Here is a 27010-nt window from a genome sequence, read left to right as displayed (position 1 = left end):
TAAAACTCTTCAAACCAGAATTGAAAAAAAAAAATGTAAATAACATTAATTCAAAAAGCCAATTTTGTGTCACATGCATGTACAAGAGAATAAATTCTATCAAGGTCTAGATCTAATCATTTATTTCTCTTTTACCCCTTTGAAGCCTAAAAAATCTCATTTCTTGTTACAATAAATATTTTAAATATGAGAAAGTCTTTTGCAATGTAGGGATATTTCTTTTTTTTCAAATTAAGTTTTACTATTAAAAATTTTGTAACGTTTCCACAATAGTCTATTCTTAGAATTCATGCATGTTCAATATGAACATGTAAAAGAAGTTGAATCCCCCCCCCCCCTCAAATTTTAGTTTTGTTGTCGTTATATTTTATTCGCATACATGATGATACACTGTAAACAAAATAAATATTGTAAAAAAAAAAAAAAAAAATCGATAGGCGTTGGTATTGATTGCCAATGCATTATTCATGTTAATAAATGATTGCTTCAAATGAGTAATTATTTGATTCTATAGTTTCTGCACATTTATGCATAAAAGCAAGTTATTTATAAATTGAGGTAATATGTTTAACGATTTTTTGGATGATAAATATAGGAAACAGTAAGCTTATTCATTTGGGTTTCACATTCGGTTACCACTTAAGGTTGAATGCCACGCAAACTTTTTATTTTATAGATCTTTGAGTCGTTTTAAACAATGGTTTCAACATTGAAAGGCTATGGTTCAGCTTTCAAATTTTTTTTTATAAAAATAAAATAAAACATATTCTTTGTGAATATTTTTAAACCTATTGTTAAAAACACCGCAAAACTAGTCCCAAGTAAGGAAAATAACAAATATGTGTGGCAGTTGGCTGTCGTATATGGCATTCCATACCAACGAAGCAGAGAATTTTTTTTTACTTACCTGAAAAAACTTAAAAGCAAAAAAAAAAAAAAAAAACAAAGAAAAAACGAGAATTGCAGGTTGTCCAAAGCTCGGAAATCCTATTTCGTGTGTGTGTGTGTGGGTGGTTGGGTGGGTGGCTGGGGTGGCTGGGGTGGCTGGGGGTGGGGGGTGGGGGGGTAGTGGTCAACTTTTTTAAAGCCAACTTACTATCACAATTCTTGATAATACTATACTATGGTAAAAGTGGGGGGGACCATGCTTTCAATGAAATTTACTATAGTAAAAGAAATGTTGTGAAAAAGTGGGGGGGGGGCAACCCCCACCCCCTGTTGCTACGTCCCTGTAATTAATACTATGTCTGCTGATAGATTGTCTGCTTTCACACCCAGTTTCAAGAAAAGTTCTAAAATTAAAAAAAAAACAAACAAACAAAAAAAAAAAAAAAACTAGAGGTTCTGTGAGTAATGAGCTCACAAAATGATATCCCCATGTGTTGTTTTTTGTTTTACGGTAATGTGTAAAGAGGAATAACTCGTCCTATGAAATGATATCCAGAAGCTAGAAGCTAAAACGAGCCAATTTCTGATTTAGGCCCAGATTTCTTGAATGGCGTTTTTATATAGTACGATTGATAGTAACCAATCATCATAGATTTGAATAACATCCATAATCCACGTTTGCAGGTGATAGTTCTTTATTCAGCTATCATTAAAGATGTCGCCATATGATATCAACATGTCAGATCATTGAATGTGAGCTATTCTAAGTCATCAGGAAGCGCATACAGTAATATTTTTATTTTTTTTTTGCAGATCAATTGAACAATATGGACCTAACAAAGAAAATGGACAGACTACAAAGAGACAGGGCCATTGGTCCACCAAAACACAAGAAACAGGTTTGTCCTAATCTCTCTGTATACCCTGGAACAGAAATAACTTCATCCACTTTGAAATGTTAATAATGCTGTTAGCAATTGTGATAATCATGCAGAGATCACAGTGTTATGAGTCATTGACTTAATTCTTTCACGACCACTGCCAATCTGTATTTAGTCTTTCCATGTTTTCCAGGTGTCTGACTTGTACACGGAGATCCAGATCATATTCTTAGCTGACTTAGAAGTAGCAGCCTCTTTTCTGCCTGGTCACACAACAGCCCCAGGAGAAAGCCGACACCTTGAGACTGATCCAGCACCTAAGGGCAGACAACTCTCTGGCTGCTGATGGCACCCTGGACCCTGTGAGTCTGTGTCTGTTAATGGCCCTCCTGTACTGTTTTGATGTCAGTTTACTGGAACATGAAGATGGAAGAGGTTAGTAATTTAATAATTTACTCTTCATATTTCACAAAGCACAGTTGTAAGGGATATGTTATATGTAATATCCATTAATTTGAAGAATTGTGAAAATTTTAATTGTATAAACATAAAATTTCTGTGCTCTGAATTAGCAAGAGTTGTTCTAATAAGAATGAATAGAAAGGTTAAAGTTGATGACCTTTGACATTTACTTAGGTCCTGCAGCGTTTACCATTGATGATGGACTTGACCTACATACCTGACATACACCAGGCATATCTCACGTCGACGCGAGCCTGGACCAACCCCGGACTGAAGGGCGTGGTGCTACTAGCCTGGGGGGTGACCCTCAGACAACTCAATCAGTACCAGACCCCCACAGGTAAAATATCTTATCTTACCCGTACGAAAGTTCGAGGTGGAATAGGCACGGCTTGGGCACGGCTAAGACACGGAATCTGCACGGGTTTTTAAAAAGCGGCACGGGTTCTGCATGTCCAAGACACGGACACGGCTTCTGTGTCTGAAAGTGTGGAATCCTCACTCATAGAAACCCGTGTGGAGACACGGACTCCGTGTCCCAGGGAGACGGTTTTTAACTGAGGCGGGTTTTGCTTCAAACTATTTATTTATATCTCACGGCTTTTTACTGAGCATGCTCAATCATAACTTCCTTTATTTGAATATTAAATTGGAGGGATTCTTGGTCATGAGCTAAGTCAGTGTGTTTCTTTGCTCTATTTAAAGGATATTTAACAAATAGATGTCAGTTGGAATTGTATTTATGTCAGTCTGGGATAATTTCTTCACTTTTGAACTAAATGCAGTAAGAGTAATCTATAAATTAATCAATTTTTCAATTTTCATGATCTTCTTGTATTGAAAGATTGACAATGAACATATGATGAAATAGTTGAGGCTTATTTGAATAACTTTAGTTGGACTTTCTCTAATGTGACATCACTGTGCTAAAGGAGTGAAAGTTTTATTTATACTAAATTCTTTCTTAGATTGTGCAAACTTATAGCTACTAGATTAAATTACAATTGAATTTAATATTGTACATTATCATTAAAATCTTAATTAAAAACTAGCATGAATTTTAACTGATAAAGTTAATCTTTAACAGAAAGTAAATGTACACATTCATATAAGATTTTGAAATTCTAAAACTTAGCATAAATGTAAAGCAATGTGAAGTTAGTTTGGTTTCAGTCACAATTTTGGCATTCACAGTTACATCAGGACATTCTCTAAAGGCCATGACCTAGATCTAGACGAATGCACAGATCCCGTGACTCCTTATATGGTATAAGGCACGGCTTTTTTGACACGGGTTTCAAAAAAACCATGTCTCCATATATGGAAAAGGACACGGGTTTCAGACACGTGTTTACAGAATCCGTGTGTCCATATATGGAAACTAGCACGGCTTTCTGACACGGGTTTTGTAAAACCGTGTGATCTCATTCAAATATTTTGGCCAATATCCCTTGCCGTGTCCGTGCCTCGACCACTTTTTGGCACGGCTTTCCATATATGCTTTACATAGGAGCACGGAATGCTAAAGCACGGGTTTCAGGAGACGGAATCCGCGCCTGAGCCGTGTCTAAGCCGCCCGGACTGTTTCGTACGGGAATCTAAAGAGGGAACCCCCACACTCCCCAGGAGCTGTATAATATTAAATACATTAATTCTTTATGGTATCAATCTTAGAGTTGATGAGAATATGTCGGTGCATGTAAGTCAATGATAGATTGTGAATAAATTTAATATGGCCAGGCAAGATAATTATGATGCTTTAAGCAGAAAATAAACTGGAAACTCATTTTGGGCCTTGATTGATAGCTGTAAGATTATTCACTCTTGATTTCCATGAACTTGATTTATATTTGTAGCAGGGAATTAATGGAATTTAATTCTGAAGAAGATATGATTGAGGTAAATGTCATTAACAAAGCCCTGCATTGGAAGCTAACATGATCTACTTCCTGTAACTGCATGGCCATTGTACCCGTACATGATTTCCATAAAGAGGTTGGTCTTTTGGTGCATAATTCAAGTTGACATCAAAACTTACTGTAGTTGATTTTAATTTTAGCAGTGAGTCAAACAAGAATTTGTTTGACAAATCATTATTTTAACTCTTCAAAATGGATTCTTAATAACACTATTAACAGCTAGGGTAGGGACTATTTTTATATTATGATGAACCAGCATAACATTTGTTTTTTTATGTCTTGTAGGAATTTTATCTAAAGAAAGTCCATGGGCTGGTTACAGACTTCATTTTTCACATGCCATTGAAGGTACTTATGTGATACCTAAACAAATTGTTAATGCATTTGATCACTGTGAAAAAAGGTGCCAATTTTGCATGGCTATAACTTTATCTGAAATGAAAATATTCAACATTTCAGAAAGGTTATTATTATAATATTGATTAATGTAAAATATTTTGAAAAAAAATATTCCTTGTGTGATATTTAAGAAAGAAAATTTTTAGAAAGTGACAAAAATATACATAATTTAAAAGTTTTTGCAAGAAACTTTATTGTGGATGTTTTACAGGTGAAAGAGCTTCATACAAGAGGAGATGAGGCGGCGAGAATCGCGGCATCCCAGAGTTCCCTAGAACCTCCCACGTCACCCAGTCACGACTTCCAGTATTTACTGAGACTGGTATGTAATGGTCCCTAGTGTTAACTGCTTATATCAACATGATTAAGGTTTACTGACCCTCTGACAAGAGAGATAACTCCCACGTCACCAAGTCAAGGCTTCCACTACCTACTGAGACTGGTACGTAATTGTCGCTAGTGTTAACTGCTTGTATTAACATGATTAAAGCTGAACACGACTCGTAAATAGGCATACGCTATTTTTGATAGCATTATCTACGATACATCAATACTAGGGTATACTCGTCACTTTCGTTACACTTGACTGCTTTTTTGTCACAGGTATCGGCATGGAATGGAGACCCTTGTTTGTGCTGGTTATCTTGCATTACCTTTGTTTATATTTTATTGCAGTTATGTTTATCTATGTTGTTTGTATACTGCTTTGACTAATACAACTATAATTGTAAATTTATTTGGTATCTTACTTTCCTGCATTAGACGAGTAGTACGTTATTATTCTCGCTACCAAGTCCTGTATAGCACCGTCTACACCGGTGTCGACTGATTAAACTGAACAGTCTCTAATTCTTGCCCTATTTATATGGGTCTGCAGGGTAGCGAGTCTCGGGAACTAAAATGGCGGATACATTTCTTTTACGAATCGTGTTCAGCTTTAAGGTTTACTGACCCTCTGACAAGAGAGATAACTCCCACATCACCCAGTCTATGCAAGTACCTACTGAGACTGGTATGTAACTGTCGCAGGGTTATTCTAGGTCTTTAAAAAAGGGCCTGGACCTTTCCATTTGGGAAAAATAGCGACATTTGGTAGAAATTGGGAAAAAAAAGCATATCTAAAATTTTTCTATATATTAAATTCAAATAAGAGGGTTTTTTTGGAGGAAAAATATTAATGGTTAAAAAAGCATAAACTGCCCCAAGTTATGTTACATCATATAACATAAAGAAACTTCATTCCTCAAATATCATAAAATCTTAATATCAAATACTGCTTGTAATTTCAGATACATGTAGGAGATTGATACAGGACTTGACCCCCTGGGTCTGAGACTGTCTGTAGAGTACTGTTGTCCCCAGGATAATTACGGACCTCACGAGACGATGTACAATGTTAGACCCCCACAAAGACAGGTGGATATAGTACCATATCGTACACAGAAACAGGTAGATATAGTATCATATCGTACATAGAGACAGGTAGATATTATACAAATATGGACTCAATGTAAATATGTTTACAATGACCCAGGATGACAGATATTGACCGATATACATGTAGTATATCGACGCTAGCCCGAGGTATATACTTCATATGTATCTGAGGTCAATATCTGTCTTCCTGGTCATTATAAATGCATATTGAGCCGTGCATTGAGTCCATATTTATTATATTATATTATATAAATAATAATTTCCAAAATATTTTAGTACAATGTAGGCCTTTATTTTCATTATGTTTACAGAGATAGTATTAACCATAAATAAGTTGAATGTAAATGTTTCAGAATTCATTGAATATCACTCAGAGGAAATTGTTTCGGTAATTTAATTTTATATATCATAATAATAACGAAATATATCTATCTCCGAATAACACAGAATACCCCCTCCCCCAGATTGAGAATCGCACTCGTTTACACTTGCAGAGGAATTGCACTCACAAAATATAAATACCTATGTATTCTAAGATAAGATACAATCTTAAGTGGCATGCTTGTCTTTATTTCTTTAGTCTCCGTAATTGCGTAAACAGCGTCAAAACTCTGCTCGCCGAGTGAGTGGAAAAGTCGAACTGAAATGGTATGTGCTATAAGTATTCCCGAAAAATGTTGACAGATATCCTTGTAAATGTTTTGTATTATCAGCCTCAGAGTTCTTCACTATGTCTTTTAAATTTTTCTTACCTACAACCTGCGAACTCCCATGTTTGTCTAAAGCGAAAGTGAAAACGAGGCAGCTCGTGCGAGTCATTATTCGCTTTCAGCGGTCGTTATTAAAAAATAAGTACTTCGTATTGACCAATCAGATTATCGGATTTCACAAAGTTATATAATATTATATCATATTGTACACAAAGACAGGTAGATATAGTATCATATCATACACAGAGACAGGTAGATATAGCAACATATTGTACTGTACAATGTAATATAGAAAATACACAGGATAACTACACATCTCATGTAACGATGTACAATGTTAGACCACTCATGGAGACAGGTAGATATAGAATTACATCTACAAAACAAAATATAGCTGTTAAGTCTAAGAAAAGACAGTGATTTTGGTTTACATGATGGGTAAGGAATGTACATATGGTGTATGATTTATATTACAGAAATCATTGTATAGACCGTATGATTTTACATTACAGGTGTAATTTTATATTACAAGTATCGCTGTAAAGTTTGTCCATCTTACGGGGGATCTCCTGCCCCCCTCCCTCTACGTACCCTACATCCAGATGTTGATTGGTCTGTTTTATATTACAGGTGTCGCTGTATAAGTTTGTCCATCTGGCGGGGGACCTCCTGCCCCCCTCCCTCTACATACCCTACATCCAGATGTTGATTGGTCTGTTTTATATTACAGGTGTCGCTGTATAAGTTTGTCCGTCTGTCAGGGGATCTCCTGCCCCCCTCCCTCTACGTACCCTACATCCAGATGTTGATTGGTCTGTTTTACATTACAGGTGTCGCTGTATAAGTTTGTCCGTCTGGTGGGGAACCTCCTGCCCCCCTCCCTCTACGTACCCTACATCCAGATGTTGATTGGTCTGTTTTATATTACAGGTGTCGCTGTATAAGTTTGTCTATCTGGCAGGGGACCTCCTGCCCCCTTCCCTCTACGTACCCTACATCCAGATGTTGATTGGTCTGTTTTATATTACAGGTGTCGCTGTATAAGTTTGTCTGTCTGGCGGGGGACCTCCTGCCCCCCTCCCTCTACATACCCTATATCCAGATGTTGATTGGTCTGTTTTACATTACAGGTGTGGCTGTATAAGTTTGTACATCTGGCGGGGGATCTCCTGCCCCCTCCCTCTACGTACCCTACATCCAGATGTTGATTGGTCTGTTTTATATTACAGGTGTCGCTGTATAAGTTTGTCTGTCTGGCGGGGGACCTCCTGCCCCCCTCCCTCTACGTACCCTACATCCAGATGTTGATTGGTCTGTTTTATATTACAGGTGTCGCTGTATAAGTTTGTCTGTCTGGCGGGGGATCTCCTGCCCCCCTCCCTCTACGTACCCTACATCCAGATGTTGATTGGTCTGTTTTATATTACAGGTGTCACTGTATAAGTTTGTCCGTCTGGCGGGGGACCTCCTGCCCCCCTCCCTCTACGTACCCTACATCCAGATGTTGATTGGTCTGTTTTATATTACAGGTGTCGCTGTATAAGTTTGTCTGTCTGGCGGGGGATCTCCTGCCCCCCTCCCTCTACGTACCCTACATCCAGATGTTGATTGGTCTGTTTTATATTACAGGTGTCGCTGTATAAGTTTGTCCGTCTGGCGGGGGACCTCCTGCCCCCCTCCCTCTACATACCCTACATCCAGATGTTGATTGGTCTGTTTTATATTACAGGTGTCGCTGTATAAGTTTGTCTGTCTGGCGGGGGATCTCCTGCCCCCCTCCCTCTACGTACCCTACATCCAGATGTTGATTGGTCTGTTTTATATTACAGGTGTCGCTGTATAAGTTTGTCCATCTGGCGGGGGATCTCCTGCCCCCCTCCCTCTACGTACCCTACATCCAGATGTTGATTGGTCTGTTTTATATTACAGGTGTCGCTGTATAAGTTTGTCAGTCTGGCGGGGGATCTCCTGCCCCCTCCCTCTACGTACCCTACATCCAGATGTTGATTGGTCTGTTTTATATTACAGGTGTCGCTGTATAAGTTTGTCCGTCTGGCGGGGGACCTCCTGCCCCCCTCCCTCTACGTACCCTACATCCAGATGTTGATTGGTCTGTTTTATATTACAGGTGTTGCTGTATCAGTTTGTCCGTTTGGCGGGGGACCTCCTGCCCCCCTCCCTCTACGTACCCTACATCCAGATGTTGATTGGTCTGAGCAGTATGCCACAGTCTGCCCTCTACTGCTTCGACCTTCTGTAGGTCAATGGAATGGGGTCAGGTTAGAATTTCTGATAGCTTCAGTGGAATTGTGTATCTAAAGAAGTTCTAATGGCAGATGTCTTTATGTACTGTTACTAGTGCTTTAATTGGAAAAGACAACAGGTAGGGAATTTGGATAGCTTCAGTGGAATTGTGTTTCTAAAATTGTTCTATTAAAAGACAGATGTCTTTGTGTGCTGTCAAATGGTCTAACTTGCAGTCACAGATGTAAAAAGACAATTTAAAAGTTTTAGAGCATGATTGATTCCAGCAAGCACTGAACTTTCTTAATTTACCATATGAATCTGTTCCTAAAATATACAACAGAAGTTTTGTATCTTGAATGAATACCTTGGATATAAGTATGTCAAAGTAATTAAAAGAATTACCCATTTCCTTTTTTCTTTAAGTATTTTACCATTGATATCTCAAAGTAATTTCTTGTTCTAAAAAATTAACATGGTTTGCCTGAACTTAATTGTCTTATATGAGTATTTTTTACACTAGGAGGCCCAGCCAGTGCCGTTTTGTGGCAGCACATTTTCCTGTCAAAAATCAGTACTACGCCAGTTTACGTTGGGAGGTTCCTAGCGGTGCTGACATGTCTCACATGGGACTCCGAGGTCCCCACCCCCGGGGAATCACCCCACAGGAACTAGAGGGGCTGGTCGTCGTCCTGAAACTGTGTCGTGTGGTGTCTGAATGTGTGAGTACAATCATTAGATCATCAGATAAGGAAAATAATTATACTTTAATAATAGCCAAGGGTTTTAATTAGATCAACCCATAATTCATTGTAGTTTGTTATTAAGGCATGATAATAATGGGTCTGTATTATTTTTAAGTTGTATTGAATAATGAGTTTATATCACTTTTAATTTCCTGAATCAAAGCATAGGAAGTGATAAAGACTTTTAAAAGGGGAATCTAATTTCGAAATCTGCATAAATGGCAGATTAATATCTAACACAAGAAAAATTGACATCTTGTATTACAGAATGAGAACTGCCGCGTGGCGTTCTGTGAGAACCAGCAGTGGCAGGTGGCGGTGGTGTTAAAAGGACTCATGACCTGTAGTATCCCCCTCAACCTTAAAGCTGAGATCTTCAGGGTGCTGGCAGCATTCGCCAAGACGCCAGACGTGGCAGCCAGCCTGTGGCATTACACTGGAAGCCTCACAGATAACCACTGAAATACTGCTCTTTACTATATCTTTATTGATGTTAAGTGTATTTATTGCATTGACATTCATATTGCACGTCTCCTCTTGTTTTCCCGATAATTTACTGTATGTACATGTATGTGGGTTTACTAGATTGATTTGTAAACTTTGTTTTTAAGATTCTGACTGCAATTCAGAGCAGCAGTTCCTCTCAGAGTGGAATCCATGCAGGTAAATGTTACTGTAAACCAAATATTATATGCGTCACTTTTTTATTTCGCGACTGACCGCTAGAGAACTAATCTGCGACGATTTATTTCCGCGAACAAGTGGTCACATTTTTTTTATTTCCACAAGTATTTTTTTTTTGTATCAAATTAAAATTTTATATTTGCCCATAAACTAGGTAAAATGCTACCGTGATTACTGCTTACAGATTATTCAAGACATTCTGTGCATTGCTTCCATTTAAAATCTTATATCTAAAGTAGGTAAAAAGTTACCATGAGTATACTTCTTATGCATTAATTTTTCACGATGCTCGAATTAAAATCGGGAAAAAAATCGAGGAGATTCAAGTTGGTTTCAAATTTACCTCATGCTAATTGGGTAATTGATGCTTTACAAGATATACATAGCCAAAGGGCAATTATTATGAATGGTTTGAACAGAGAAGGACTGGGCCATAATTAGTCATAATTAACTAGGCTATCTCTAAATTTCAACTGCTTCTAGAACATTAAAGTTCTTCCGTGATTACTTATTGAACCGTCAGGATAGGTATTCAAAATAGGGCAAATAACACTAATCATAAGATTTTAAATGAACAACTGGTTAGAAAAACGAAAAATATCCGAGAGAAGAGGTTACCTCTCAAATTTATCGCACGTGTTTAATACTTGGTTTACAGTAGTTTGTTTTCTCAGGTTAAATAATCTCTGTTCTTTTTTATAATTCTCCAGCCTAAAAAGAACAGAACTAAATCTTGCTGTACATATAGAAATTTATCTAGAGACCAATACACTAGTAATTACATATTGTGTCTCTCAAGCTTGTAAGAGTTATGTACCTTTGATGTCTGTTTTTTCCCTGTAGGTGGAGCTGGAGGAGGTGGAGACCCGAGCGGAGGAATTTGCCATGACGCGAGCTTTCCTGTCCTTACTGGACTCCCTCACTGACATTCCTGTCCCCCCGGGACTCGGGGCAGGTCTCAGGGCACCAGGATTTCAACCCTACTTAGAGTTTGTCAAGAATGTTTGAGAAATTACAAGAATCCATCAGAAAAGGTTGAATAAAAGATTTTTAAAATGTTTTGTCTATCTTGTTAATAAATACTAGCTGCAGATCTGTAGCTATATCGGAAAAAAAATATATTGATAGACCGGATAGCTACAGTGCCAACCATTGAAAAAATTGTATTTTTATTGCGCACAAAAAAGTGCACTCGGTTCTTGATTTTTTCTTCCAAATTCTTACCTCAATTGCAAAAGAGGGAAGGTTTAAAAAAGTTTCTCTCACCTCTATCAAGTACATTCGTAGTTGACATCTGAACGAAGCATATTGGACTGAATTATCTTTGAAACCAAAATGGCAGTATAGATATGCGAATTGTTTGATGATTACAATATCAGGGTCAGGAGGACTATTAGCAACAATAATGAGGAATGTTTTGTTGTGGAAAGAGTCAAAGAATATGTTAGGAACACACGGTTAGTAATATTTTGAGATTACAGTTTTAGGAACATGGAGAAATAAATCAGAAACCGAGTGCACTTTTTTGTGCGCAATAAATATACAGTTTTTTAAATGGATGGCACTGTAGCTATCCGGTCCATCTATATTTATTTTCAGATAGCTACAGATCTGCAGCTAGATAAATACATACACTGTATTACAATCAAGTAAAAAAAAAAAATTACAGTTTGAAATGAACAATACGCAGACAAAAAAGGTAGATAGAGATTGAAACAATAGAAATTTTTTATTAGCTCCACTGGTCACAGACCAGAAGAGCTTATGCAATAGTATGGTGTCCGTCGTCCGTCTGTCTGTCTAGCTGTCCGTCTGTCTGTAAACAATTTTTCAAAACGCTACTCCTCCTACAGTTTTGGTCTGATTTTAATATAACTTGGCACACAAGTAGTACACTAATATACCTAAAATAGTGCATTGTTTTTTTTTGTCTTGATGAACAGTGTTGCCATTGTTACAAAAAATAGAACTGTCTTTTGTTATATCCTTTGTTGAGTACAAACCAGTAGAGCTACAGTCTACAGTCTCGACAGAGACTTCTTGTTTTAAAATTGTATCTGTCATTTGCATTGATATTAATTGAAAATGTGATTATTGTGTGTGATTTAATTGCCAAAGGTGATTAAGTTGCAAGTGACTATTTAAGAATACAACTGCAGGATTAATTTCTTTCAAGTAAATGTAAAGCTTGGTTTACAGTGGGAGGTGGCCAGTGACTGTCTGAGGATCCTCTGTAAGCTCCTGCGGGAATATGAGGTGGTGGGGGGTGACTTTGGGGAGGAGCTTGTTGAGGTACAGATGGGGGGCGTGGTGCCCGCTAACAAGTCTCCAGGGTACATCCTGATGTTACACCTACTGAAGGACTCCCACTTCCTGTCCACGGTGAGATTCATATATATTTTCCTGGATATCTTTGTTGAGAATTTTTTTTTAAATTGGGCTGGGAGGTGGAGACATATGTGCTTTGTTTTGTTAAGAATTGAAGTTACATAATTACTTCAGGTGTTAAAAATACTGGATGACAGTGTCCAACAACTTAGGTAAATAGTGATTAAGGAAATTCAGGTGTTTTTGTTTGTGTTGTAGTGTTTAAATTTGTTTGGTTGATTGAACTGGCTAATGTTAAATAAGTTAATTTGATTGGTTGGATGGACTAGATAATGTTATGTGAGGTAATTTGATTGGTTAATATTACTAGCCAATGCTAGGAGAGTAGGAGAGTTAATTTGATTGGTTGATCTGTATTGACTGATGCTAAGAAAGTTAATTTGATTGGTTGATCTGTACAGGACAGGAGGCCCTGGAGTCTGCCAGTCTGCTGTGTTTACAGCTGATAGAGACCAGTCTGGAAGAGGGTATGTACTCAGTAGTGTGGAGAGAGAGAGAGAGAGAAAGAAAGATAGAGAGAGAATCCACTTACCAGAGGGAGAGGGTATGTACTCAGTAGTGTGGAGAGAGAGAGAAAGAAAGAGAGAGAGAGAGAATCCACTTACCAGAGGAAGAGGGTATGTACTCAGTAGTGTGGAGAGAGAGAGAAAGAAAGAGAGAGAGAGAGAGAATCCACTTACCAGAGGAAGAGGGTATGTACTCAGTAGTGTGGAGAGAGAGAGAAAGAAAGAGAGAGAGAGAGAATCCACTTACCAGAGGAAGAGGGTATGTACTCAGTAGTGTGGAGAGAGAGAGAAAGAAAGAGAGAGAGAGAGAGAATCCACTTACCAGAGGAAGAGGGTATGTACTCAGTAGTGTGGAGAGAGAGAGAGAAAGAAAGAGAGAGAGAGAATCCACTTACCTGAGGAAGAGGGTAACTAGGGTCCCATAGAGAAGTGAAACTGGGGTGAGAATTAAGACAGTATCTAGGGACTCAGTACAGAAGTTATAAGTAAAAATTTTAGTGAAGATTTAATTTTGGCATTGTTAGCAAGGCTGCTGAGATCGCTAAAATTACATATCGCTAAAAATTTATTGTTTTAATTGTAATAAGTTCTTTAATGAACATTTTAAAATTGCTAAAATTACATCTCGCTAAAAATAAAATATCAGTTTTAAGAGCAAATCGCTAAAGGACCACTTCATTATAAATAGGGATCTTACCTATAGGAACGGGCTTGCATGGTTTTCTTCTCTACAAAAAGCTTGTCAATTTTCATTCAGATTAATGACATTAGGCCGAATACATTTTTTAACAATTTGTTTTTACCTAAATCTTTATTTCAGTGAGTAGAGGTAGAAGAAACCCTTTCATTGATTTTCTGAGTTTATTATCTCCAAATAAACTGCGACTGACTGCGCTGAACCGTCAAAGGTCACACACTCTTAGATTAATGAAGGCCTTGCTGGATGATGGGTCAGAAGGTCAAACAGGTAAGGTCAAGTTCAAAGGTCACACAGACTGAGTTTAATGGGATTATGGGTCAGAAGGTCAAACAGATAAGGTCAAGTTCAAAGGTCACAAATTCAAGTTAGTGAGAGCCTTGATCCATGACTGGTCAGGGGTATAAATGGTAAAGTCGAGTTAAATTACAGTCTTACAAAACTTTGAGGAGTTCCTGTATCATAACAAATTGAGTCTGATTTCTGGGATTGACACATAATTAAAGAAAGTAATAATTTAAAGTTTTGTGATGTTCACAATATTAAAGCCAGCATAATAGGAGACGAAGCTGACGTGACATACGATAGATTTACAGAGCAGAGTCTACAGACGTTGTATCTGTCTCAGACAGCCAGGCCGTTCAGAAGTAAGCAAAGAACAGCATTAAAAATCTTTAACTCACTACCCTTCTGTTTCTTGTGTAAACTCTTTCTCACTTCATTTCATTATCACACTGCTCTTCTTTTGCTCTTAAAAACTTTATTTTCCTTGTTCAGGCCGCCAAGTGCGCAGGAAGTTGCTAGGACTCCTGGAGGAAGTTGACTTTTCACAGCGTTATCCTCCTACAATGAAGTTGGAGTTTTTTTGAATTGTCGATGATTGAACAAGCCATTAAAAGTGTAGAAACTCGGACCAAACAGGACATTTTGTATTGTGATGTCAAACGACTTCACTGCCTACTGATGAATGAACTGAACAATTACCAGGGTAATATCATGGTAACTCAGAGGCCGTGAGTATTAGAGGTGAGATCGATATCATATTGACTAAGAGGTAAAACTCTCAGCGGGTCGTTCTCTTTATGCCTTTGACCTGCCCCTTTTTCCTTTGCCAATAGAAAACAGGATGTTAAAATTTCTAGCTAAAATTATTGATTTTTCAAATTTTTCAGTAAGTGGAGAATATTCTGCATCATGTGGTGCTACGTAACAGAATCCGACAGGAACTGTCCACCAAACAACAGGCTCTGGAGGCGTGGCGTCAGAATCCACCAGGAACTGTCCACCAAACAACAGGCTCTGGAGGCTTGGCGTCAGAATCCACTAGGAACTGTCCACCAAACAGCAGGCTCTGGAGGCTTGGCGTCAGAATCCACCAGGAACTGTCCACCAAACAGCAGGCTCTGGAGGCGCGGTGTCAGAATCCACCAGGAACTGTCCACCAAACAGCAGGCTCTGGAGGCGCGGTGTCAGAATCCACCAGGAACTGTCCACCAAACAGCAGGCTCTGGAGGTGTGGTGTCAGAATCCACCAGGAACTGTCCACCAAACAGCAGGCTCTGGAGGCGCGGTGTCAGAATCCACCAGGAACTGTCCACCAAACAGCAGGCTCTGGAGGTGTGGTGTCAGAATCCACCAGGAACTGTCCACCAAACAGCAGGTTCTGGAGGCGTGATGTCAGAATCCACCAGGAACTGTCCACCAAACAGCAGGCTCTGGAGGCGTGGCGTCAGAATCCACCAGACAGACCGTACTGTTTGAGCTGCTACAGGAACTACAGAGAAAGGTAGAACAACATCTATGTGTCTTGTTTACCATCCAACACTGAAGTATGTGGTATTAATGTACAAGAACATGAGAATCCAACTGGTTTCATTTGGGGAAAAGTGAGGGGAATTTTGATTTTACAGAGAAAAAGAATGGAGTATTGCATCCTTGATACTACATTTAATTTCAATTTATCCATTATTTTTAGGTGACTGAAGATGATGCCTTGACAGAGTTAACTGCCCCTGTGGCTGGGATCATCCTGACTCTGATGACAAATCTACGTCAGTGTTTCTGTCAGGATTCTGTCTCCGACGACGAAACCTCACACTTCCTCACCATGCTGGACTCCACAGCAGGTCATGGTCAAACAGGGTCTTTGGGTCAAGTGTCAGGGTCACGAACCCAATTTGCTTCCTCCCTTCAACTGGTGCTTAGAGGAGTGATAGATCACATTCTGCTTTCAAGTAAGAATATATTGAAATGTATGAATAGTACATTTACATACTTTTTCCCTGAAAAGAAATTTTTTCAAGTGCATGTTCATAAAAATCAATTTCTAATTCTGTTTAGGTGGTGGCCAGCAGAGAGTAAGAGCCAACTTATATGGGGCCCTGCTGTCTTATCTAAAAATCGCTCAGAAACCCAAGTCTCTGACTCACATCATACACAGTCAGGTATGTCTAAGTAGAAATCACACGTGTCTTGTTTAAGAATATAATTCATAGTAAGATGTCAACACCTGAATGTCAACAAAACTGCACAAATTTTGCTCTTATTTTGTGGCATACATAGATCAAAATTGTATATGTATTTTATAGAATACATTTAAACTCTTCCAATGTTATATGAAATAAAAACCTAAACTAGTACATGTATGACAAAGGCTGTTAATGATGTTTCCTTTTTCTGACAGAGGTAGGAGGTGATGGGGTTGGGAAGAGGATTTTGGCCGACGCCCACTCCGAGAATGAACAGCTGAGGCGTGAAAATGTGGCGACCATTCTGTCATACGGCGACAACTTTATGGACATGGTGTGTCGTGACGTGTGTGATGGACATGATGTAGGAAGGGTAAGGAGTGAATCCTGATATCTTTGTGTACTATATTTATGTCCCCTGGTTTCATTGTGAACAGGTTCCAGCAGTGCATGACCTATATTAATATTCTCTGTTGTAGATGCTGGCTCTATCAGTACTGGACACCATTCTGTCTATGGACAAGTTCCAGCAGTGGATGACCTTTCTGTCCTCTAAAGGTTACCTCCAACACCTGGTGGACAGCCTTCTCCATGACGACCAGCCACTACAGACCCTTGTGTCCCCCACCCCCCAACTCAGAGTGCTGTACATCTGTCTGTCTAAACTTGTACGTCTTCTATTCCTACCTTATTCTACCCCCACATTTTTCATCATGCATGCATCTAACAAAACTTTAATCTGTAGCTCATTTAAAAATTATAATTTAGCGGTGGTGAATTGATTTTCAATATTGATATGAAATTTAAGGGCTCCGACTTAAAAATACTGTAGATTCCTAAATATAGGCGTGGAATTAATTCTTGCATAAATTCACAAGAAGCACCGCACGCAAAATTAAATTACTCACCTTTATTTAAATGGTGCTGAAATCCATGTTAAAACTCTTGATCAACTGTCTATTTGTGAATTCTTATTCTTGCGATTTGCTGTTAAACTGAGTCCATTCGTGATAAAAAGTACTTGCGAAAAATAAGGAATCTACAGTACAAAGTCACTGTGTTTTACAGAGTTTGTTGACTTACATGTAAATACAGCAAAATACAAAGTCACTGTGTGTTACAGAGTTTGTTGACTCGGGTGGCACAGTGTGGAGTCATGCAGAGACTGGCAGGATGTGTCGTCTTTGACCTTCGACCTGACTTTGACAGGTGGGTGTGTCAGCTATAGGGTCTAATGAATGTTTGTAGAAATCAAGCATGTCAAAGTACATATGAAAATGTACAAAATTATCAATAGCAGTTTAAGAATTACAGTTTGGAAGTTTATATATATTAACTGAATGAGGATTAAAAGTTTTGTAAGTATTGCCCAAGCAAATTTTTTAACATACTTGTTGAATTTTGACTTTGTTATAATTTCTTTAGAGATGAAGCCGGTGTAGTTACAGAAGAGGATTTCCTGCCCAGCCCCATGGCCCGGTATCATTAACTTTTCTTTGCCGCCCTCAAATTCTGTCTGGCCATGCTGACCTCACTGGGCATAGAAAACCAGGACTGTGGCAATCAAGTGAACATCTTCTACAACTACATATTTGTTTAATGCAGAGTCCCTCATGGACCCAAAGTACTATTTAGATTGTTCAATAGAATTTGTCATGCTTTGACTTATGGGTATATCAGTATATGTATTAAGAAATACGCATGCTAATTCTTGATTCCTCACTCCTACATTTTGGAACCTTTTAATTCAATATAAATAGCAATTTGGCCATAAAATTTTGGTTTAATACAAAGAACAGTTTTATTAATGGTAATTGATGAATTGCTTTGATGATCATGAGACAATGATCATTCAGAAAACAAGAAACAGCTATCAACAATTATACAGTCCACAACAGCCAAATTAAAGGTATATATAGTCAACTGACTCTTAAGTTTGTATTATTTTTTTGTGTTTGATTTCTTTTTTACACTGTTTTAATCTGTCACCATCATCTCTTGCCAATCAATGTGTACTCTCTGAAACTTTCTCTTTTTTAGCTCACCTGATCCGAAGGCTCAAGTGAGCTTTTCTGATCACAATTTGTCCGTTGTCTGTCATCGTTGTTGTCGTCGTTGGCATTGTGGTTGTGGTTGTCGTTGTTGTAAACTTTTCACATTTTCATCTTCTTCTCAAGAACGACTAGGCCAATTTCAACCAAACTTGGCACAAAGTATCCTTGGGTGAAGGGAATTCAAGTTTGTTCTAATGAAGGGCCACGTCCTCTTCCAAGGGGAGATAATCTTGAATTTGTTAAAAATTTATGGCATTTTTAAAAAATCTTCTTCTCCAGAACCGTTTGGCCAGGAAAGATGATCTCATGTGGAATCATCTTTAAGTAGTGTAGATTCAAGTTTGTTCAAATCATGCCCCCCGGGGCAAGGGTGGGGCCATGATGGCCAACCCAATTTTTACATAAGAATATATAGGAAAAATCTTTAAAAATCTTCTTCTCCAGAACCACTGGGCCAGGAAAGATGAAACACATGTGGAATCATCTTCAGGTAGTGTAGATTCAATTTTGTTCAAATCATGATCCCCGGGGCAATGGTGGGGCCAAAATGGCCGACCAAAGATTTACAGAGGAATATACAAGAAAAATCTTTAAAAAATCTTATTCTCCAGAACCACTGGGCCAGGAAAGATGATCTCGTGTGGAATCATCTTTAAGTAGTGTAAATTCAAGTTTGTTCAAATCATGATCCCCGGGGCAATGGTGGGGCCAAAATGGCCGACCAAAGATTTACAGAGGAATATACAAGAAAAATCTTTAAAAAATCTTATTCTCCAGAACCACTGGGCCAGGAAAGATGATCTCGTGTGGAATCATCTTTAAGTAGTGTAAATTCAAGTTTGTTCAAATCATGCCCCCCGGGGCAAGGGTGGGGCCAAAATGGCCGACCCAAGTTTTACATAGGAATAATATATATATATAGAAAATATCTTTAAAAATCCTTCTCAAGAACCACTGGGCCAGGAAAGATGAAACTCATGGGGTATCATCCTCAGGTAGTGTAGATTCAAGGTTGTTCAAATTATGATCCCCGGGGCTAGGGTTGGGCCAAAATGGCCGACCCAAGTTTTACATAGGGATATATAGGGAAACCTTTTAAAATCTTCTTTTCAAGTACAAGCTATGATTAGTGATATTTATATGGAATCATCCTCAGGTAGTGTAGATTCTAGTTTGTTCAAATGATGAACGCCTGGTCGGTGGGGGGGGGGGTGAATTCAAGCCTGATGTGCTCAGGTGAGAGCTGTGGCCCTTGGGCCTCTTGTTTCTTCTTCTTTTGGAATTGAATATCTGCTGTCTGATTGTTGGCACTGATCTGTGATTGTCCAAGAAAGGGGAGGTCAGTAAGGTGCTCAACATTTCATATGGGATGTTTGGTCCTACTGAATTCTACTACTCTTGTGGCATCTTGGACATCATTGTCGGTGGTCGCATATCAGACAAAATCATCATTTTTTGACAAAGAACATGTGTTTTCAAGATTTTGGATAAACACTGTGCAGAAATACTTATACACAAAACAGACAGAATTTATGTACTCCATTTTAATAGAACCTTTCCCCCCCCCATTGTTCTAGCTTCCAAGCATCTTCAGGAGTGATTATAGGTGACACATGCATAATATGTATTTCCTATGCTGAACCATTGAAAGTATATAGACATGCTTTTTAATCATTTTGTTTTTTTTGGTACCTTTATAATGCAGAGTTGCCTCCCCTTTTTCTACAGCAGCCTGAATAATGTATGTAGGTAAAATGCATACATGTATATTAATTCCTTTTCTTTAAATTCAGAATTATAAAATCCAAAATTTCACAGATTTTTTGGTATTTATTATCTAATAATGCATATTGTTACAAGAAATACCCATTAAAGAAGTCTAAATATGACCAGGGATAATCCAATTAGAGTAGTAAGTACCACTTCCTGACAGAGACTGAATTGACCAGGTTGGATAATCTGCTTATAACTAAGGTAATATTCTCTTTCCCTTTACTTTTATACTAATTTTTCATAGCCTATATCTTTGTAGAATCTTTTAATATTTGTTTTAGTTAAATTAAAATGTGCTGAATATTTTTATTTTTAATACCGTATAAGTGGAAATTTTAGCGAGACGCAAATTAAGCGATTTCTGCATAAAAACTGGTAATTTATTTTTAGCGAGATGCAATTTTAGCAATTTTTAAAATGTTGACCAGAGAAGCTTTTAAAATAAAACAGAATTAATTTTTAGCGATATTTAATTTCAGCAATCTCAGCACCCTCGCTAATAATGCCAAAATTAAATCCTTGCTAAAAATTCTACTCATACAATATTTACATGAATTTTATGCTTTTTGAAGGTATCTTTTTGAAAAATTGTTTAAAATATTTACTTATGCAATAGGTTAAGTTTTGTTCTTGAAATTTGTGTAGGACATATTTATCTAGTATACAAAAATATAAGGAAAGAAAATAACTGTCATATGCATGTGAGCTGTGAGCATTTCAAATCTGAGAACTGTGTGCCTAATGCTTATTTTACCCTCTGATTTAAGGTGTTCCAGCACATCAATTAAAGGGCCATAACTCTGCTTAGGAATCATCAATTTCAATGAAACTTCACCGGCCACTTTGTAGATACAAAAGACTCCAGCATGTCAAATTTCAGTGAAATCAAACAAGGTTTGTGTCCTTATTAAGTTACAGACTACTAATTTTACCCCTATTTCATTGACCACTCAAGTAGTTCCAGTTTAGAAATAGAGATTTTTTCATAAAAATTCTTTGGGGTGTTTATGGGGTGGACTGATGTTATTTTTGAGTATAGATGGAAAGGAGAGGGTTTGCAAAAAATATAAAATTGTTAATATGTGAAATTTTGCACTTAAGCGCGTAGTAGGAATGGTGTAAAGAGGCCCATATTTACCCTTTCCCTGAAGAGAAAGTGAAAAAAGCAGGGTAGGGGTTATTTGCGATGCCTTAGCAGGAACTGCATGCGATGAATTTTCCTGAGAGTCTGAAAAATTTTTGGACTTGAATTCTTCTAACTCTGTGCCAAGTTTCAGGTAATTTAAGTTGAGCTGGTGTAATTTTTTAAATCATTTTTTATATTATAAAGGAATGTATAGCAAAATAATTGGTAGTCTGTGTCCGTCTGTGCAGTGTTACAAACAACTAAATTTGAAACCCGGATTGGTTTTTTCCGAGATACGTTGCCGTATATCTCAGGTCTTTTTTATGTGGCACAAACAAGTTTATGCCCTATCATTTTTTGTCTCAGTGAAATGAGTCTAACTGTTTGCTGGGAAAGTATTGTACCTCCAATTTTTTTTTATACCTTCTTCATCAATGATAGAATTCAAAATTGGGTGAATTTTAATATAAAAACAGACACTATAGCTTAGTCTAAGTGAGTTTAAAATAGGGCATTCGCCACAAATTTGTTAAGAAGTGTAGGATTGAGCAAAAATAAAACTGAATGAAAATAATGCTGTGTACAATATTGAAATTTTTTGTCCAAGTGTGTCATGTACTTCCAGATAGTGATATATGATAGGTTAATCCTTTAAATATTAACAGATTTGACAGGGATTTCTCTATCATCATTTGGAGAATCTGATGCAGACTCTTTACCAGACATTGACAGACGTCGACAGCTTATGATGGGGGTAACCAGTGAAGAATGATGACTGAAACAGACAGCAAACTCTGCCATACATGACTCACTCCTCAAAAAGGTACAAAATATTGACACAGTAAAAGTGAAAGGGTAGATAATGAAGAGGCCAAGGGGAAACAAAAATAAATGAAAGAAAAAAAACTTAGCCATCTCTTCTACATTTAAGACTTGGTTATGCATCCCCTTTCACAATTTGGCCACATCCCATATTTAGGTAGCTTAGGTCATCTTTAAAAATGCTTGCCCTCTCCTGGCTTGGGGTACAATCTAATGGTTGGTACATGTAGGTTGGTGGAAAAATCTTTTTTCAAGAAAAACCTTTTATATTTCAAGAAAATTCTTTATTCAAAATTTTTTCAAACATATTTGTCAAGGAGATAAGAGGAATAAAAAGAAAAAAAAATGTTATCTGGAATGTTAGAAAAAAAGTTTTGAGTCTGGTCAATTTAAGTCAACCTGTTGAGAAGAGGTCAACAAAATAAATTTTGTATCTGATCACCTATTGTCAGTCGTCCGTCCGTCTGTCCAGCTGTCCGTCCGTCTGTAAACTTTTCACATTTTCAACCTTTTCTCAGGAACCACTGGGCCAATTTAAACCAAACTTGGTACAAAGCATCCTTTGGTGAAGGGGAGTATAAATTGCAAAAATCAAGGGCAAAGTTCCCCGCCAAGGGGAGATAATCAAGAAAATACAAAAATAGGGTGGGATCATTAAAAAATCTTCTCAAGAACCACTAGGCCAAAAAAGCTGAATCTTAAGTGGATGCATCCTGGGGTAGTGTAGATTCTAAATTATACAAATTATGACCCCCTGGGTAAAGGGCGGGGCCACAATAGGGAATCCAAGTTTTACATAGAAATATAAAGGAAAAAAAAACTTTGAAAATCTCCTTCTCAAGAACCACTGGGCCAGAAAACCTAAAACTTAATATGTGGAAGGATCATGGAATAATGTAGATTCTAAATTAATTGTCCAAATCATGACCCCTGGAGTAGGGTGTGGTCATATTTGTTATTACAAAGAGGGGAAATCTTTTAAAGAGCAGCATTTCTTATGATTCTCATATGATTGTATATACATATGATTCTCATATGATCCACATATGATCTTCATATGAAAGGCAATGCATATGTGGATCATATGTGGCTAAATTGCCTATGTACACTTCACAGAAGTGATTCATCCGCCCCTCTAAATCAGCCCACTTTTACAAAATGACCTTTCCCACAGCCCAACTTAAATCCTCTCCCAAAAGCCATAATTAAAATCTGTTTCATCAACCTTTTTTTACAACGTAATAAAAAAAAGATCACTGTTTTAAAATAGAACATATACCATATATAAGCACAAAACAGAGCTCCACAAATGACACCCCTGCCTCCCATATTATTATAATGGCAAAGTCCATATGTTTTGGTCTGAGAGACATGAAATAAGTGTTGGATGAAAAAGTAAAATACAGTGGACCTTCAGATATCCGAATGCTTCAGTATCCGGACGATATTTCATTGGGACAGAATTTTTAAATGTTATATTGTCTTGTTAAACTGGTGATTCAGATATCCTGACGCTTCACATATCCGGACAAATTTATTGGGAACCTAAGCGTCCGGATAAATGAGGCTCCACTGTATGTGCACAAATGCTCTATGCAATAAAGTTTCCATGAAATTAAATAATTTTTATTTATATAAGAGGAGTTATGGATAAGAGATGGGTAAAACAAAAATGTTTATTGGACAGACATACAAATGGATGAACAATCATCCCCATCACTATACCCTAAACCCAGCTTTTCAAGCAGGGGTTATGAATAATAATATAAATGAACCATATTTAAATTTATGACCCAACTGTGACAAAACTTTGGATTAATCCATTATTTGTTTGTTTGTTTAGGAATACCCACTACAGCTTTGTGGAGGCCCTCATAAGGAGAGTAAGAAGACTATTGAGGCTCAACACGGGGAGCTGACAAGTTATAAAAACAGATATAGCTGGCTCACTATAGTGAAAGAATTGTCTATAAAATTTGATATGACTTTTTGATATTTAGTTCTACTGACAGTGGACTTATTTAGCTGATATCCCATGGAACTTGACGCATTAATATCTGTTGAAATCATTTTTGACCATTGTATTAAAGATGTATGTGAACTAAAATGAAAATGTCTACAATAAAAGGATTGTTGAATCAGATTTCTCATCTTTGTTTAAGATTACATATACAGGCAAACCTTGTTATCTTGCATATGAGTCCCAATGAATCCTTGAAAAACATGGAAATAAAGTGGTTAATATTTATCTTAGTCAATTAAACTTCTTAAATAAATTACATATAACTAGATTAAAAGGATGTACATTTATTTAAGATCTAAGGGCATTTTATTATAACTGCATCAAAAGTACAGTATAATCACAACCCTTCAGTGTGTAGTACATGAAACAGGATCAATTTGAAAAATAAACATAATTTTTCTTTCTTCATGCTTGCAAATAAACATGGTTTTCTTCCAATGTTATGTTATATTATATTGAGAAATCATTTAAATATTGGGTAGAATTCTGAAACGATTGTTATTAATAATTTAATTTTTTATTTATATATTATACCTTATTGATAAAATTGAAAATATTTTCACACACGCGCACACATCAACACTAGAAAGTGAATTAAACTACATCTTGTGATTAAGTTGGCTACTGGAAAAATATTCTATCACAAACATGTCATTATTTAAAACACATTGATTACATGTATTTGATTTTCTTCACTTCACCAGTGTTTAACTCAGCCACAAAGAGGTTGTCTCTGGTGTCTACACATAAACCATATGGATAATGAAGATCACAGTTATCAATGTAACGGAGGAACTGTCCATCCTGATCTAGGATGTGGATAAATTGGTAGTCCCAGTCTGCTGTCAGGATCTGACTCTGGCTGTCTGTTGTGATGCCAAATGGATCAAATGATCCCTTAGTAATAGAGGGATGACCAGTGTATCTAAATCGGGGTTTTCCTGCCTGATTAACCACCACTACTGCACGGGCTTCTGAGTCAACCACACAGATATCCAGGTTCTTGTTCTCACTGATGTATTCAAGGTCACCAGATGAATACAGAGGGTTACCTTCACTATCAAACTGAATGGTTTGTTTTTCTGTGGAGCCAGAGTAACGGACAACTTTTGTTTGTTTATTATCATCACTGTCCATGGTAACCAGGAGGTCACCAGAGGAGGTAATACAGACACCGTTAGGTCTCCACCCCTGTAGTCTGATCACTTCCTTTATCTGGTCATTCTTCACTATGTTTACAGTTCTTGTACCCAGGTCAGTATAAACTAGATCTCCACTCCTTGTCACTGCTATGTCACATGGTATTTTCCCAGACTTGGTTTGGATTGACTTCAGTAGTTTTCCCTGGAGGTTGTAAAGTTTCATGATTTTGTCTTCTCCACATGTCCAGATTTCTTCATCACTGAGACAGGTAACACTCTTTAGAAAGTAATACCCAGTGTCTATGGTGGTGATGAGCTCTGGTTCATCAAGCAGTGGTTTGACTGGAGGACAGGATACAGCTTCTGGTGTCTTCATTGTGTAGCCATGTTCTTCTGTTGTAATGGATAATGCTGACAGAGAACCAAACATTTGATGGAGCTTTTCTGTGTTGATCTGATGAGGAGAGAAACTTGGTAATGAAACATTGATTTTAGGAGGTAAACCTCTGAATTCAGCGTTCCTTGAATTGTATGCAGAGGTTAGGGAGACATCATTGGAGTCCAGTATTTTCTTTAGATCAAGTATGCACTGTGTAACATCAGAAGTAATCTGTTTGATTTCTTTTTCCTGTTTATTTAGAACAGCCAGGTGTTTAGATTTCATTTCATCAATTTCAGATTTCTGTTTGTTGACAATGATGTTAATTTCTCTGTGCCAGTCTTCTCCTTGTTTGGTGACAGCTGTTGTCAGTTTCTCATAATTTTTTTCCAAATTGATTTTTTCAGAGTTTAAATCTAATGCAATTTCTTCATATGTAGGACATATTCTTTTTTCTAGTTCTTTCAAATCGTTGTTTAAAATTCCTTTTATAAAGCTGGGATTCTGTAAGATATTTGTTAACTTATGCCCATTATGTTTATCAGAGGAGATGCAGGTAGAACAGACAGGAATGTCACATTTCTCACAGTAAAGTTCACAATGTTTCTGGGTGTGGTTTGGACATTTTGAGTAATTAACGTTAGGAGTAGATTTTCTGTGTTTGTATGGTACAACTTTGTGTTTTTCAGATGAATCAGAGAGATGCTCCCCTACACAGGCCTTACATAGGTTAATCTGACAAAGTTCACAATGACTCTGTAATGCAGCTCTTTGACAAAGGTCACAGAAGAGGAGAACTTGAGCTCTGTCCAGGGGATCTATCATTGGGGGTTTTTCAAATTGTTAGATGACCCTGAATGAAGTAAATCGAGACATGAGTCACTGGCTACAGAAATTTTACGTAATTTTAAACGAATCAATGTAAATTTTTGCTTTATTTGTGAAATTGTAAGACAAAGCTGGTTCAAAAGAAAAGGAATGATCATATTGTAGTTTAAAAATATTGTGTAAATTTTTCTTATGTTTGAAAAATATTATTATTTTTGGAAGAAAATGTTAATACATGTACTTATTCACAACTGTCAAAACAATTATGATCTAGTCAGTATGATCGATGTTAAGAGGCTCTCTCGTGCTTTTAAGTTACATCACAGGCACCTGAATTTTTATCAGAAAGTCGCTAAATAAGCCAAATATCGAAAAATTCTACCCCCTCGATATATAAATACACACCTGAATTTTTATCAGTAAGTCGCTAAATA

At 37.3% G+C, this 27010-nt stretch overlaps 1 protein-coding gene and 1 pseudogene across 1 annotated transcript; one reads left to right on the top strand and one right to left on the bottom strand.

Annotated features, from left to right (window-relative positions):
- The first annotated feature begins 1701 nt into the window (after positions 1 to 1701).
- Positions 1702 to 22154, top strand: LOC134246772 (nuclear pore complex protein Nup205-like; annotated as a pseudogene).
- Positions 22155 to 24434: 2280 nt separating this feature from the next.
- On the bottom strand, positions 24435 to 26580 carry LOC134246774 (uncharacterized). The gene has a single exon (XM_062729133.1). It carries the CDS (start codon positions 26571 to 26573, stop codon positions 24900 to 24902), a length of 1674 nt encoding a protein of 557 aa, XP_062585117.1. The 5' UTR covers positions 26574 to 26580; the 3' UTR covers positions 24435 to 24899.
- Between the last annotated feature and the right edge of the window lie 430 nt (positions 26581 to 27010).

The sequence above is a fragment of the Saccostrea cucullata genome, unplaced genomic scaffold (assembly GCF_032062105.1).
Source record: "Saccostrea cucullata isolate Sc308-1 unplaced genomic scaffold, CSIRO_AGI_Scuc_v1 ctg2248, whole genome shotgun sequence".
Taxonomy (NCBI): domain Eukaryota; kingdom Metazoa; phylum Mollusca; class Bivalvia; order Ostreida; family Ostreidae; genus Saccostrea; species Saccostrea cuccullata.
The sequence above is the reverse complement of the archived record's forward strand: the minus strand, read 5'-3'. Positions and strand labels throughout refer to the sequence as shown.

Bases quoted from the DNA above. Each gene is read 5' to 3' on its own strand.
- LOC134246774 (XM_062729133.1), bottom strand. From the start codon at position 26,573: ATGATAGATCCCCTGGACAGAGCTCAAGTTCTCCTCTTCTGTGACCTT.